General features: G+C 34.8%; 1 protein-coding gene across 1 annotated transcript; it reads left to right on the top strand.

Annotated features, from left to right (window-relative positions):
* The first annotated feature begins 1,500 nt into the window (after positions 1-1,500).
* On the top strand, positions 1,501-15,406 carry LOC125663868 (uncharacterized). Its single transcript, XM_048896284.2, has 15 exons — positions 1,501-1,849; positions 1,956-1,967; positions 2,087-2,241; positions 2,888-3,061; positions 6,138-6,222; positions 6,371-6,534; positions 6,698-6,798; positions 6,942-7,021; positions 7,139-7,237; positions 7,369-7,491; positions 7,882-7,992; positions 9,897-10,037; positions 11,491-11,592; positions 11,813-11,928; positions 15,167-15,406. The coding sequence occupies exons 1-14, from the start codon at positions 1,756-1,758 to the stop codon at positions 11,923-11,925; spliced, it is 1,554 nt and encodes a 517-aa protein (XP_048752241.2). The 5' UTR covers positions 1,501-1,755; the 3' UTR covers positions 11,926-11,928; positions 15,167-15,406.
* The last annotated feature ends 1,336 nt before the right edge of the window (positions 15,407-16,742 follow it).

Raw genomic sequence — 16,742 nt, 5'->3', positions numbered from 1 at the left:
TACAATTCTTAAGGGTTTTTAAAAATAAATTAAAATTTTTTATTTTGTTTCCAAATATTTCTCTGATGCCACTTGTCATTGTGTAGCGCTTATTTTGGAGGTATGCAAATGAAGCTTGCATTCATCTGAAGTCATCGTCTATTTATATATAAGACATGCATCTGGCTCCTTGCTGATCAATCGTACCAAAATGATGTACACTAATTTTCGGCAGGCCGAAAGGGCGTTATCATATATATTTGTTTTAGTACGGTGGAATAACTGATATATACATGTACTGAGAATTTTGACAAACGGATGATTGCTCCATCATTCCTATCCCGCTTTACCTAATGGGCTATTTAAAAAAACCCACACCATGTGATGGTTTTCTTCTGTGGGGATTTTCTAAAATCATAAAATAAAACCATGTGATTTTTACGTTGTTCTTCATTACAGTATCTTAAAACCTATCAAAACATGTCGACTCTTAAAGTAGATTTAGTATAATTTTAGTGCTAGATATTTTTTTTTTTTTGGTTTTGTCATTCTCTGTTACTATTAGCCATATTATGTCAACCTTTTCGCTTGTCCTATTCCAATTCATCTTTACAATCAGCATTACTGTGAAAATCCCTAGTGAGTCTATGTCCTTCAGATTATGCTGGGCGTATTATATTACAGCATGTTATTTGCTGTTGTGAAGGTGTATGCCTCATTGCCGCCTATTTCAAATTATCACCTTGTAATACTAACTCTGTAAAGACTCCATGGTCAGGGGTAGGGGAACTTGATAGAGAGGAAACCAAATGTCATAATCTTTGTAACATTGGTATGCACTATCAGAATAGCAGGGCGGGAAGGAAATGTGGATCCTGATATAACAAGCGACATACCTGATGAACTCTGAAAAAGATGAATTCATTGCCCTTAGATCTGAAGGGAGGACGATTGTTCATGGCACTTTTCCACCACAACAACAATGATGTGCATTTCTTCAGACACCTACTACTGTTGTTGTTACAAAATCTGTCATGAGAATCAAACCAATTCAAAGAGCGAGCACCTCTTCCTGTGGCCTTGTGGTAACGTGTTCAGGTGGGTTTAGTGAACACATGTATAAACACAGAGAGAGAGAGAGAGAGAGAGAGAGAGAGAGAGAGAGAGAGAGACCCACATTCACATGCAGGCACACACGCACAAAACTGTTACCCTTTCCACAGTTAAACATTGAGACTAATTTTAAAGCATTATGATAGCATTAATAATTTCAATAACTGCTACTCACATAGAACAAAATATTTAGTGACCACATCATACAATGCAACAGGTATATCAAATATTTGTACATTGTTCTTTTGGGCAAGCTGGTTTTCATACAAAATGGAAAAAGGTTTGCAGTGTCTTTAATTTATGTTAATTAGTTTTCTCCTCGTCTCAGAGCTGTGTACAATGTTTATTACCTTCTTTCTATTTACCTATCAATCTTTGCTACTCCTTAACACAATTGCAAAGGCGCTGTCAAAAAAATACAACCACTGATGCAGACCGCAAATCACAGGAAAATTCATGAAGATGTAGGCAACAACTTTCCTTAAAATTTATTACATTCTATCAACAGATGCATTTACGCCCCAGGAAAGTATACAATAATTTCCATAATTAATTTCGATCTCGATTGGAACTTATATTTGGTTGCTTAGCGGAAACTTTGTAATTTTTTTCTGATTTATTTTTGCTCCAACACGCAGTGAAATTGGTTAACTCTATTACATAATGAGAATGAGATTCCTCATTGTCCTAATTATTGTGATTGTATTATTTGAATCGTCGCACGGAAAGCTAAAATCAAAGGAAGGAAAGAAAAAAGGTGAGTGGTTCCTAAAATCTGGAAGATGTTCAGATATTCGTGAAGAATTTCTATTAAGATCTACACGCAGTACAATTTATTAATATTTATTTTCCTTATATTGCAGCTCCACGATTGGGTAAGGATGTATTTATATCTTGAAACATATTATTCATGCAGGATAAAATCATACGAATTCTTTATTAATCTACTTGATTTTATTGAAGTCTTTATTAATCTGCTTGATTTTATTGTCAGACTTTGACACTTTGTTTCGATACCTCATGAAATATTTCCCGTCAACTCCTGATCTGAAACAGCTGTTTGGCAAGGTGCAAAAACCAAAGGCCCCGCCACCATCCGAGATGTCGACCCCTACCCCGGCCACCACCAAACTTCCCGCCAATAATGACGTAAGCATTGCAAAAGCCATTACCGCTGGAATGAAATTTTAATTTACAATGAAGCATACAACTATCCTTTTCTTTTCTCGCATTAGTTAGCGCCACATCGACATCTTTTACAGCTCTGTACGAGCAGGTTTCTTTCATCTTCAATGTTTTCATCGTCCATTACGTCGTCTATGTCGACTAATGTTCTATACACATATTCGTTAATTATGAAGTGAAACAGATGTCCTGTTAATAGAAATTGTATGTAGTATCAATTTGCCTAGAGGCTTTGCAATCGTATGATTGTACCGTATCTTGAGTGATTCTGAGACTCTGGTACAAATGTATCAGCAAAAACAAAGTTTAATGGAATGAATTGAACTAGTACTCGAAATGGGATAGATAGATAGATAGAGATGTGGATGCAAAAACGTAGATCGGTTTTCATTCACAAGCGGTTTTTTGTTAAGAGAAAAATCATTTCCTGGACTGTTTTTATTCGTAAATTATCAAGTGTTCGTTAAAACACTTTTCCCGTAGTAATTGACGAGATCAATTTCGCGAAAATTTCATTTCATATACAATGTAATATCCATGAATGGTGTGCTTGTGTCATTGCATTTATCTAATGTCCTAACCACATGCATATTCTGCTGATGTATTTTAGGTATCCACATGTAGAAGTGAATTTAGGGAGATTCCAGGGCATACAATGTGTAAGACTGATAACAAGATGTCCAGTCAATGGGGAGTCTCCAACAAAGACAAAATTGATATAGTCAAACAACACAACATGTTGAGAGGGAACGTAGAACCACCGGCAACAGATCTCCCGGCCATGGTAAGCAGGCCTTTCATCAAACACACCCTTATAAATTATAACTAGATACAACGAAACTACTAGTAAATTCAATGTTTGGACTGATTCGATTTTTGGACTGCTCTGTCCACTGATTCGATGTTTGGACTGCCCTGTCCACTGGTTCGATGCTGGACTGCTCAGTTTAACATCTTACGTTATTCTTCTTGGTGCTATGAATTTACAAGGACTTATCAAAATATTTATCGACTGAGGTCGACGACAACATTAGTATTGTATGTTAGTTGCAGATCTGTAGCTCCCCAGGAAAGTATTGGGACAGACCTGAGAGCTACTGAGCCACGCCTCATCAAGTCCTTCGACTTGCAACGCAGGGTTATTTTGCGCACGGTTGGAGTCTTTTATCACTGCATTCTTGCCTATTCATCCCAAGATAATCAAATTAAAAAATTCTAACACATTCTCCCACTACGCTACTTTCAAACATTCATAAAACTCCATGCACACCAAAACCTCGAAGCTTCGAATGATTTCGTTTGTTGTCATACCGATGTACATTTGTAACTCTCTGGTCTGTCCCAGAATTTCCCCAGCGAACCACAGATCTGCTACTGTAATTATGTTGGACCTTCAGGCAACAGTTTGGTCCCCAAGTCCAACAAATTACATACTACCCTTGACTTCAGTCAATAAATGTAAAATAATAAGTTCCATTTCAGCATCCTTACATCCTAAACCTGGAAATGTGTTGATAATTAGAGGAATGAAAGGGGGAAGATAACGAACAGTGATCAATCCCATAACTCTTATAAGCAATGCAAACTAGAGAGTTGGGCAAAGGATATAACCCTATCATACGTTGGTGTTATCAACGTCAATACATTTCGCGTAGAAATACAGGTACCATACAAAACAACTTATATACAGGATATACATGTATCTTAAGTGAAAATTAACATCAGGAGCAAATAAAAACCAATAATGTTAATGTAAATTATATTTTACCATGCCCAAAATATCAAAGAAACTCAGATTTTTCTAGATGATTTTTAGAAACAATTGACACTACATGAATAGAGATTGTCCTACGTTTAATTTTGTGTAGATTATAGGAATTGTGAGATTGATCACTGTTCGTTATCTTCAATTTTCACTTAAACCAACTTTGTACCAACGTCAAACATAGTTGATTTCTTTTTTAATGTTCTAGTCTAGTTTTCAAACCCCCGCAATAAGTCAATATTATATATGATACACGTCTTTGTTTCATAAATCAAAACAAAAATGTCAATGGGCTCGATGTGAATAATGTAAATTCAAATGAAAAAAAAATTGAATTAAAGTTGTTTTAAAATATTGTTTTAGGGGTTTTAAGACACAGAATTTTTTATTTGTGTTCGAATATCAACTTAGAGCATGTCAGACTTGTTTTTATATATTTAAATGGACACAAATATATAGAGGGACGCGCATATTTCACATGCAAACAATTTTCCTTAAATATAAGCTGCTGCATTGGAGTCGAGTCTCTGTACTTTTGTTTTCTTGTCCATGAAATGACGACAAACATTTTTTATAACGAAAGTTACTGACATGTTGCAGAGGGTTAGAACCTATTTTGCAACATGAAAAAAACTAATTAAAGTCAATTTGACGTTGGCGAACGTTAATGGATTTCAGTATTCAACCCCCCCCCCCCCAAAGGGGTTAATTGAACATAATTAGAACTTCAGATCGTTAAATGAAAGGTGAAGATAACGCACGGTGATATATTTAATTTAGCTCTTAGAGTATTTTGTAAATTACATATATTCTATGCTTGTACAGACGAATACAAACTAAGATAAGTACATGTTATGAAAGTGATGTTTTGATTGATACATGCATCGTCCCATCATGAATATCCTTCACTGTGATCAGTAAATGCATCGTCAATCTTCTTAATCTGATTCCTCTGGTTGAATTTAGGTCGTCCCGATCTTATGATCTGTTATTAAGGTCATGAAATACTCCAGATTTTAAACACATCAAATGAAGTAAGATTTTGCGCTGTATGTACATTGTATCTTTTATTATTTTATCAAACATCAATGTAAATCGATCATTTATGCAGGAAATACACTTATCAAAAGACGTGTATGAAGGGCTTAAAGTTTTTGGATATTTTCCCCCCATTAAATTTTCAAGTAAAAATTTGTGAATAATGCAAGAATGAAGGCGGGTTTCATTCGATATATCCAAGTGAACTCGAATTAAAAGACACCACAGAATCGTCCTCTTCAGCTTCATACATGTACTTAGACATTTTATTGAAAGTAGATATTGACGGCAAACTAACAACTCAACTTTATGACAAACGAGATGATTTTAGCTTCTCCGTCGTCAACTTCCCAGATTTATGTAGCAATGTTCCATTATCACCTGCATATGGTGTTTACATCTTTCAACTGATTCGATATGCAAGAGCTTGGTCTGCTTATGGTCAGTTTTTAAATCGAAGCAGGGTACTGACAAACAAGTTGATGGTGCAGAGGTTCCAACAGTCTAATTTGAAGTCATAATTTCGCAAATTCTATGGTCGTTATTACGATCTAGTTTGCCAATACAACCTATCATTGGGTCAAATGCTGTCTGACGTGATTCATACCAATTGTTAGGCCGTTTTTGGCACACTGATTTTGACTACGAATAACTCCTTTACCTGATCAATATATAGGGCTCACGGCGGTTGTGACCGGTCGACAGGGGATGCTTAATCCTCTTAGGCACCTGATCCCTCCTCTAGTGTGTCCAGGGGTCCGTATTTGTCCAACTCTCCATTTTGTATTGCTTATAGAAGTTATGAGATCGATCACTGTTCGTTGTGTTCACCTTTTAAAGGAAAATATTCTAACAAATGTGGATTTTTAGCAATGTTAAAACATTTACAAATAGTTTACACAATTTGATAACAACTTTTGGAGGATAATCTATGTTATGATTTACCTGCTTAATTCGAGTCACACTGGTCTTTCTTCTTCTGTAAGATATCAACATATTTAAAAACATCTTGTCAGAAATAATTTAAATTTCTTTTTGGTAATATTTCCTTTCTAAGAAATGGGATGATCGATTGGCTGAAGTTGCAGAAAAATGGGCCAAACAATGTATTAACCAGCACGACAAAGTCCGAAGTATTCCATGTACGTACACACCCTAGTGCAATGTTCTTTCATTTCATTGTCTTTTCTCCTGTTTGAAAACAAACAACTGTCCCCAATCTGACCAAAACATCGATAGAAGTGGCCGTTTACACATTGAAGGACAAGTTTATGTTGTTTATGTATTCAGCATTAGGAAGTACAACCATTGGTCAGAACGTTGCTGGTGGGCAACCTAACTGGACTGTAGCTGTCCAAATGTGGTGGGACGAAATTCAACTCTGGAAATACGGTCCAGAGCCTGATACCTATCTCGGCTACAATGGTTGGCTTAAAGTTGGTCATTACACACAGGTACATTGCAAGACTAATAGAAATATATTTTTGAAAACAGAAATTGCAGTACAATGATTCAATAGGAAAGCTTGCAAAATTTTAAGAAAGCACAAGAGGCAGATCTACAATGTACATATGTTTTCTTTAATGAGCTGTCTGTAATATGAGTGAAACTTTGCAGATGGCACAAAACGGAACTTACCTAGTTGGATGTGGATTTGCGTTCTGTGAGAATGATCCAAATCGTTACAAGCGTTACTATGTCTGCAATTACGCCGCCGGGTAAGATGTCTGGAGTTTAACACTGAAGTCTCATCCGCTTTTTTTTTTTAAAACATTAAATACACCCCTTCATCATATTGTTACATTCATATATATATATATATATATATATATATATAGGGTTATTTGCATCCCTTTTACAGGCAGGCAAACTTAGGAAAGCCATTTACACAGGGAAAACGCTGCAGCAAATGTCCGAAATTCTGCAAGAATGGACTGTGTGGTATCACTTTCCTCATCCTTCCCCGCCCAACAATTTATCAGTTAACGTTTAATTCTCGATATTTGTTTTGTATTCCAGTTTGTATGAGATATCAGAAATGACTTTGTCTTTCTGCAGATTGTGGTGACAGAAAATGCAATAATGGTGGGACCCTAAATGTTGAAACTTGTGAGTGTGAATGTAAGAAAATCTACTCCGGACCTTCATGTGACGAACGTAAGTATTTATCATCCTCCTGGCGTAGATATATCTTCCTCTCTGTTTTTGTGTAGGACGAATGTAGAGAGGATGCATCATATAACCTCGAAAATATTAAGAACTTTAACTATTAATTTTGCATCCTGCAGTGCTTTGTCCGGAGGAGGACGTTTGGATCTGTGGTAGAACCTGGACCGTGGACCTGTGTGATAAGTACGCTAATATCCCTTATGATTGTCCCTACATGTGTGGAAAGTGTCAGGAAACTGCAGGTATGTGTTGTAGGTTTTACGAAAGAGAATATTCCACATGATCAGACACTATTCATTTAGCATTCTGTATGACATGCACACATCTTGCAGAGCTATGCGTCTTTCTGACAGTTTAAGTCATTAAACATCTGGTGTGATGTTTTATTTTGATGGAAGATGAGTCTAGATAATATGTACGAGTATGAATCATTTATTGTGCAGCTTGAAACAGTAAACAGAAACAATATCTTCAGATTAAACTACATGTACATCCGTTTTGTGACCAAAGTAAAAAAATTTTATTTTAATTTTCATAAATCATTTTCATATTACTTTTGTACAGGAATACAGAAAAAAAAAATATTAGGGGTTTTCATAGAATATACAACTTTTAGATAAATACACTTTCAGGAGACAAACCGGGAGCCGCAAGCAAATATGGAAAAGCTAAATCAATGAAGAGTAAAAATGTGTTCACGTCGACTCATGGATGTAACTATAAAGGGAAGAGAGCTACTCCAGGTAAAGAATAATGTAATTTACAATCACCACAAACTATTTACATTGACACATTTTCTCGAACGTTATTTTATCCTTACCTTGCAGGAGTTCCTTTTGTACATTCTGCTGTATAAGTTAGGAAATATTTTTATCATATAGTTGGTAATGATTATGCTGATTTTGCGATACGTATGACGTCACAATGACCGATATCAAAGACCGGCCCGAAAACCGATATCACATATCAGACCGGCGTGCAAATATGCATATCAATCCGGAAATCACACATTCGATCGGAACAATCAACGTATCATAGATTTTACCATGATAAATTAATATATCAACATTTTTAAAGTATGAGAGTTTTTAAACCATAGTTATTTAAAGTATCAAAGTTTTTATCATAGTTAATCAATCTATCAAAGAATTGTCATTTAGTAGATCAATGTACCAACGTTTTTAAAGGGACTGATTCACGAATTTCCCCAAAATTTTGTTTTTCACTGTCATTGATCAGAATCTACTATCTAATGTGTCCAAATCTTTAATGATTTCACATAAAAATTAAGGTTATACATTATCCCAGAAGCTCATTTTAGAGAGTTCATTATTTGTTTTGTAAACAAAAATTGCGATATGTTATTGTCTACGAAAATTTCATAAGAAATGGATATCCATCTAAGTTTATTATATCTTTCATATTTCAAGCACTCCCCGCGTAAAATGTGTCATCTTAATGTTAAAATTTGGGACTATGCAAAATTAAGATGCTTTATTTTCAAAATTGATACTTCATTGGTTTGTTTGTTTACATAAAAAGACTCGAGTCTTTCTTTACATAACACAGATTTAAGGCTAAAATATTGCTTTTATTCTTGCACACAGTATGTCGAAATGTTCGCTGACAACATTAAATGAGTTATATTTTTGATGTTTCACATCAAAAATAAAAAGTATTTTGTTGAAAAATCGCGAAGCAGTCCCTTTAACCAGCGTAAATCATAGTATCAAGTTTTTACCACAGTAAAGTAATGTATCAAATATTCCTTGATTATATCTTTAAAATGCAAAAAAGTAACCCGCATGTCATAAAAAAAAAATCCTATTTCACAAAATCAGCTCTCGGACTCAAAACTCCATCTGTTCATATAGAATATTTAACATGAAAAAGAACGGTACATATGACAAATAGTATATTACATGCTAAAATCCATATCATATGTATTATCAGCCCTCGGGTCCCATATCAATCTTCGGACTGATAGCATATTGATTTAATATTGTTTAACGTCCCTCTCGAAAATATTTTACTCATAAGACATATGGAGACGTCACCATTGCTTGTGGTTAATATGGGACCACTCCGGTCGATATGACATATGATATGGATTTTAGCATGTAATATTCTCTATTAATGATTTGTATTACGTACAGTTTTTAGAAGGAACTATATTTTGTGACAGAGGGTTATGTTGAATAAAATGCCCAATTTCCTGTATTAAAGTGTTTCTTTTTGTAATTTGTATAGCATTCTTCGCATGATGGATTTCTCAACCGAGACCGGCTACTGACAAACAAGTTGTTACTATGGTTTCAACATCTAGCTTAACATCAACATTTCGCAAATCATATCATTATAATGATCTGTTTTGCAAATATAACCTTTCATTAGGTCCAATGGTGGCTGCAGTGTTTCATATCAAATGTTAGCCTTTTTTTTCGTCCTGCTTTTGATTTCGAGTTACTCCGTTTACCTGATGAAGGTAAAGGGCTCACAGCGGATCTGACCGGTCATTAACTGACGTTTTCACCTCCTAATTATCTTTTCTCACTCCTGGTTCGTGTTTGCCCTATACCCGATTTTGTATTCTTTTTGGGATTTAAGAGATTAAGAGATCGTTATCTTCACACATTTCTCATAATAGATGAATGCAAGAAGTATGGTGACAAAGGACAGGACATCCGTCAGTGTGGGAGCAGGGGCGGGGCACTGTCCTGTAAGCAGTGTGATGTGTTCTCCAACGTCAGGTCCGAAATGTGCCCCGTCATGTGCGGACTGTGTGATCGTGAGTACTGTTGCTTCGGCAGTACCATTTATTTGGTTTTAAAACATTAGTAATATTTGTATTCTTTGTAAGATTTATAAGATTGATCACTATCTCTACGTTATCTTCACTTTCTCATATATCATATATCCAAGATACCTGGTCCCATATTTGTCTTACTCTCAATTTCGTATTTCTATATGATTCTTGGGATTGATCACTGTTCGTTATCTTCATTTTTCATCCGAATAATTCCAGATCATTTTAAATGAAACGTTATATTCACAACATTTTCATTATTTTAATACATGTACATATAATATAAAGACTTTTCTGCAGCTTGTTCTTGTTGCTATATGTATTGAAAGAAAACCTTAAAACCAAGTGATATGAAATTGTGTCATTTATTGACCAAAATAAATGACGAGAAAAAAAAAAGAAGCGCAAACAATATTTTACACATACCAAATGTTGATCAAAATCAATAGCTGGGATAAGGTTGTCAATACAACATATCATTTTGTTAAATGCTGTTTGACGTGTTTCATACCGATTGTTAGGCCGTTCCTGGCACAGTGATTTTGACTACGGATAACTCCGTTTACCTGATCAAGAGGGCTCACGGCGGGTGTGACCGGTCGACAGGGGAGTCTTACTCCTCCTGGGCACATGATCCCACCTCTGGTGTATACGGGGCTTCGTGTTTGTCCAACTCTCTATTTTGTATTGCTTATAGGAGCTATGAGATTGATCACTGTTCGTTATCTTGTTTTTTGTGATAAATTAAAATTTAAAAACATTAAGTTTCAAATTAGTGCTTATCCCAGCTATTGTTGTATAATGATTAAATGTTTGTACAACAAGAAGGTGGCGCAAGAAAAAAGGCCCACCTGCACATTCTACTTTAGTAGACCAAATTTTCCGAAACACATGCAGACTAAACTGGTTCCCCTTGGTTATGAATTACAGTGAATTCTGAGCCCACTCCACATCAAACCTGAACATAATTACAAATATGAATATCAGTTACAATTTGTAAAATACCAAATATTTTGATAACAACGTATGAAATGAAAATACCTTGCATATAAAACATCTTATGATATAAAATTGTATTTTTGAGTCATTTTTGAAATATACACATGTACATGTTTCTTTAATGATTTTATTTTAACACTTTAGACAGACTATAATAGTTAATATCTCTATCTCTCTCTCCTCCTCTCTCTTTCTTCAAAATCTTGTAAGAGTAAGGTATTTTCTTTTCATTTTATGAAACTCCATGACCCTTTGTTTAATCAACGATGAATAATAATAAATAATACACAAAACACAAAGGTTTTTTTCCCCAAATTGACTGGAAATGGCCATGGATGAATTTTTTATTGTTATCTTTGTACAGAAGTAAAAAATTATGACACTTGCATGATATGTTCTCCTTTAAAACACATAACGTCCATATCCACTGTTTTAGCTCCTTGTAATGGAAAAGTCTGTAGCAATGGTGGAACGTTAGATCCAGAAACCTGTAAATGTACCTGTGTACCCCCATATAAACCACCAACTTGCGATGAAGGTATGATTAATCAAAATTACCACGAATATGTTAAATTGGGGACTTTTTAAACAATCTATGAACGAAATATTATTTGATAAAAGTAAAAAGGAAAATTTCAAGTTTTCCATTTATTTTCGACGAATGTATGTTAGATGAATTATTGGTGAGAAATACATATAGATATCACACACGATATTTATGTGATATATCCATTAATCGTTTACATTTGATTTGTCAGCTGATTGCAGTAAACCCGATAGCAAGGTGTGTCCTGGTTGGCCTAAGAAGTACTGTAAAACTTATTCCAATGTTCCAGAAAAGTGTCCGAAGAAGTGTGGAATTTGTCCATAATAGGTAAGAACCTAGAGTGGCTATTGAAAATAGATATGGAATCGATAGGAAACTTGTTTGTTCACACATTGGTCTTTTAAAAGAAACGACACGCCTTTCAAAACATGTATATAACGCCGTACAAATGTATCGTCAAAAACGTATTTCACACACCTTAAGAAGCAAAGCATCTATAAAACTCGATACAAACGCATTCACAAGGTATTGGAAATTTTAGATCTCCCACACGTGGATAACCATTACTAAACAAACTTCTGTTAAGAAGGATATGACTTATAACCTTCTGAATCTGTATCATAAAGACAAGCATACTGTAGATTACAGGATATGATACAAATCAGAATAGCTAGCTTCAGTCCTTCATCGCATGTTCCAAAATGATTTCTCAATAGAACGTTATTCAAATACATCAAACCTAAAGTATAGATGATTTCTGACAAAATAATATGAAATACATGTATATACTCTGTAATCAAAAAGACTTTTGAGATTGTCAGACATTACATTGGAATTCCCATGGGCACGAATTTGCTTTCTTTATGAACTTACCTGATTTTGTATTTCTAAACGGCAGAATTTATTCAAAAGAAGAAAAAAATGTCTTGAACTCGACAACTAAATACATCTACGACATTTATCTATTAACAAATGAAGACTCATTCCTATGTTGATTGAAATATATCCCATTGAACTCGATATAAAAGACACCATTGAGTGTTCCATACTTGCTTCTTATTTGAATATTTTATTTTATTTATATTTGCCCGACTATCTATTTTGTATTGCTTATAGGAGTTATGAGATTGATCACTGTTCGTTATCTTCTCCTTTCATTGAACAAACATTAAAGGAAAATTAACAACTCAGCTTTATGACAAACGGGACGACTTAATTCTATCCATCGCCCGATTACCCATATCAATATTCCATTATCATCTGCTTATGGTGTTTGTATCTCTCAAATGATTTTATACACAAGAGTATGTTCTGGGTATGTTCAGTTTTGAATTTGAGGCAGGTTACCGACGGGTACCTGTAAAGTGCGAAACGAAATCGAAACGAAACGAAATCTACCGAAACGAAACGAAATCTACCGAAACGAAACGAAACCCACCGAAACGAAACGAAACCCATCGAAACGAAACGAAACCTACCGAAACGAAACAGATTGTATAATCGAACTCTTTTAATTATAATAATTAAAAATGGTATCTCAGGACCCTGTTAAAGTTTACACATATAAATAAAATTCGCCTCCCCTTTGATGAAGACTTTCGGCTTGACTGATACAAAGTTTTAAAAAGTTGGAAAGGGGGGGGGGTAAGCACAAAGCACATACATACCATGTGCAATTAGCTTCGGATCCATAAATTTCAGAACAGAAGGTTACAGTCTCACAGGTCAGAGGTCTGGGGAAACATACTAAACGAGGGATGGGGTCGTCGGCGTTCGATCCGCTTTGGGGCATAAATACATGTTTCAGTATTTTTATTCTAAAGACAAATATATGTATACATGTGGATATTGTGTATTTGTATGTAGTATATCTCAAACGGTGGATTCTGAATATGTCCTCCCGTTCTCTTTGAGATTTCTGCTTAAAATTCCCTTGTTCATAAGCCTTTTCAGTTTACAAAATGCCGACCTCCTCTTAATATTATTGCATTAAAAAATTCCGTTTTCCGTCCCGTTTTCAATTCCCCGTCTTAGCAACACCCCAAATGTCAATCTCTCACCAGAGGGCGTATTACGCTACGCTACAACGATAACTCTGGGTAGAGATTGCCCAAATGTATAGAGTTTTTCCATTATTGAAAGTACTCGCACCTCAGCAGTTAGAGATAAAATAAGAGGTTAAGAACTCTTCCTGCTTTCAATTTTCTCAGACACCAGCTTCTTCAAACAATGTATCGATGCCCAAAGGCGGATCCAACGTCGGCGACCCCACCCCTCGTATAGTGTGTTTCCCCAGATCTCTGAGACTGTAACCCTCGGTTCTGAAATTTATGGATCCGAAACTAATTGTACATGTCATTTAATCAACTACGAATATGTACTTTCTGCTTACCCCCCCCCTTCCAACTTTTAAAACCTTGTAACAGTCAAGCCGAAAGCCTACATCAAAGGGGAGGCGAATTTTATTTATTTGTAACTTTCACAGGGGCCTGATATACCATTTTTAATTATTATAATTAAAAGAGTTCGGTTATACAATCTGTTTCGTTTCGTTTTGGTAGGTTACGTTTCGGTGGGTTTCGTTTTGGTAGGTTTCGTTTCGTTTCGGTAGATTTCGTTTCGTTTCGGTAGATTTCGTTTCGTTTCGTTTCGCACTTTACAGGTACCCGGTTACCGACAAATAAATTCATGTTACAGTGTCAGTATCATTTAAAGGGATTGATTCACGATTTCCCCCAAAATTTTGTTTTTTACTTTTGATGATCAAAGTCTATTGTGTTTGAAATATTTCACATGAAAATTAAGGTCATACATGTATATTATCACAGAAGCTCATTTTAGAGAGTTTATTATTTGTTTTGTAAACAAAGATTGTGGTATGCTATTGTTTACAAAATTTTCAAAAGAAATGGATATCGATCTAAGTTTATTATACCTTTCACATTTCAAGCATTTTTGTAGTAAAATGTGTCATTTAAAAGTTAAAATTTGTGACTATGCAAAATTAAGAAGCATTATATTACAAAATCAATATTTCATTTGTTTGTTTACATAAAAAGACTCGAGTCTTTGTTTACATAACACAGATTTAAGGTTAAAATATTGCTTTTATTCTGGCATTAAGAAGGTCAAAAGTTTGGCTGTCAACATTAAATGAGTTATATTTTTAAAGTTCAACATCAAAAATGAAAAATATTTTTATCAAAAATCGTGAACCAGTCCCTTTAAAGTCAGCATTTCGCAAATTTGATGGCCGTTAAAATGATTTAGTTTGCAAGTACAACATGTCGTTAAGTCGACTATGGCAAGTACAATCTGTCGTTAAGTCGAATACTGTCAAACGCGTTTCTTACCAATTGTAGACCGTTCTACTGTTTTTGACTACAGATTTCTACGTTTACCTGATCAATATAGAGGGCACACGGCGGATGCTTACTCCGCCTAGGCACCTGATCCCACCTATGGTGTGTCCATAGATCCGTGTTTGCCTTACTCTTGAATTTCTATTCTTCATAGGATTTTTGGGATTGATCACTGTTCGTTATCTTCACTTTTTCATTTACAGGTATCCGAACGCATATGCAGATTAGATAACAGTGGAGTAGAAAATGAAACACATTCTATAGCCAGTTAACTATATACCTTGTATTCATAACAAATGTCAGAATCATATGTCTTGTGATCTGTGGATAGTTTGAAATTCTACAACGTCTGTAACGTATAGCTTGTTCAAAGATACCTAAATTTGTTGTATATTTTTCAGATTTTAATTTCATACATGAAAATTAAACATATATCCTTGACATCGTTTGTTGGACTTGTTTATGTATTTATGCATTAAAATGAATAGGTGTGGCCCTAACACGCTTATCAATATACATCACATGGACATACAGTGTTAATTAGTATTCTCATCTTGATATTCTACAATGAATTTGCAAATCATCGGTTTTACTGTCGTATTTCTCTTTCTTCATAATAATAGTTATTATGAGTTGTATCGTCTGCCCTTTGAGAGCATCTTCATTGACAAATATAGTACGACAGAATCATTTTAATTCGTGGGGTCAATGTTCGTGGGAAAGCAAATTTTTGCTAGTTCGCGGGAACGTAATTTCGTGGGTAAGCGATACGATGTCACTAGAAGAAATCACTCTACGTGTTCGAGGACATGTAAATTCGTGGGTAAGAGAGACTCATGACATCTACGAACATGAATCCCCCACTAACAATGATGATTCCACAGTATTTGTATAGTGTTGTCAATAATGAAATCACTGCGGAATAATGATAGGAATTTACTCATGAATGCGTTGCAGTTGTAAACAATGCATATATGAATACAAATAGTCACAGTGTGTCTATTTTAATGGCTGGAAATTCCTACACAAATGAAAGTGGAATGTTAATGTAACAAATTAACCTCGGTTTTGAAAATACATGAGAGTATGAACTGCACCGCTTCACGCCAGCATACCTATCATGAAGTTGTACATGTATATTTATTTCTTAAAGAAACTTACTTTGATTTATCGTATGTATGTATCTGAAGCTTTGACATTGAAGGCAGGAAGTTAACATTTGAAGGTGTTTAGGAACCCACACACACACACACACACACACACACACACATATATATGTATATATGGTCAGTCATACTTTAAAAATAGCATAAACCTATTTAGTGCAAGATTACACACAATACAAAAACATTTAACATTGGAAAGAACACATTCCATACTTTTTGCTATCTCTAATGATACGTGCATCTTGAATATGCAGATTCCGGAATTTTTCATGCACAAATGTATATATCTCATGTAGTTCAAAGTTGAACTCGCATATACAATAATAATTACCATAATCCAAAGGCAAAGACTATGGCTGTCCAAACTCCTATAATTATCCTATTACTGTCTTTCTGTAATATTTTCTCAGCCACATTTTGTCAAATTCTATATATCCGAAGTAATAATCCTATATGAAAACACATAGAAGGATCCGCCATTCAAAATATCATATTCTAAATTTCTCATGTTCTGTGACTAAAGACAGGGGTTTAAGATTTTATGCTGTTTAACAATGTAAACATATCTAATATCAATAGAATGTGCCTTTTATCTAAAACCAACTAATCTTGG

The sequence above is a fragment of the Ostrea edulis genome, chromosome 1, assembly GCF_947568905.1.
Source record: "Ostrea edulis chromosome 1, xbOstEdul1.1, whole genome shotgun sequence".
NCBI lineage: Eukaryota > Metazoa > Mollusca > Bivalvia > Ostreida > Ostreidae > Ostrea > Ostrea edulis.
The sequence above is the reverse complement of the archived record's forward strand: the minus strand, read 5'-3'. Positions and strand labels throughout refer to the sequence as shown.

What these genes read in the sequence shown, in the direction of transcription:
- LOC125663868 (XM_048896284.2), top strand. Translation starts at nt 1,756, where the DNA reads ATGAGAATGAGATTCCTCATTGTCCTAATTATTGTGATTGTATTATTT. An exon ending in CAACAGATCTCCCGGCCATG is followed by an intron (nt 3,062 to 6,137) that starts GTAAGCAGGCCT and finishes TTCCTTTCTAAG; the next exon opens with AAATGGGATGATCGATTGGC. An exon ending in CGGACCTTCATGTGACGAAC is followed by an intron (nt 7,238 to 7,368) that starts GTAAGTATTTAT and finishes TGCATCCTGCAG; the next exon opens with TGCTTTGTCCGGAGGAGGAC.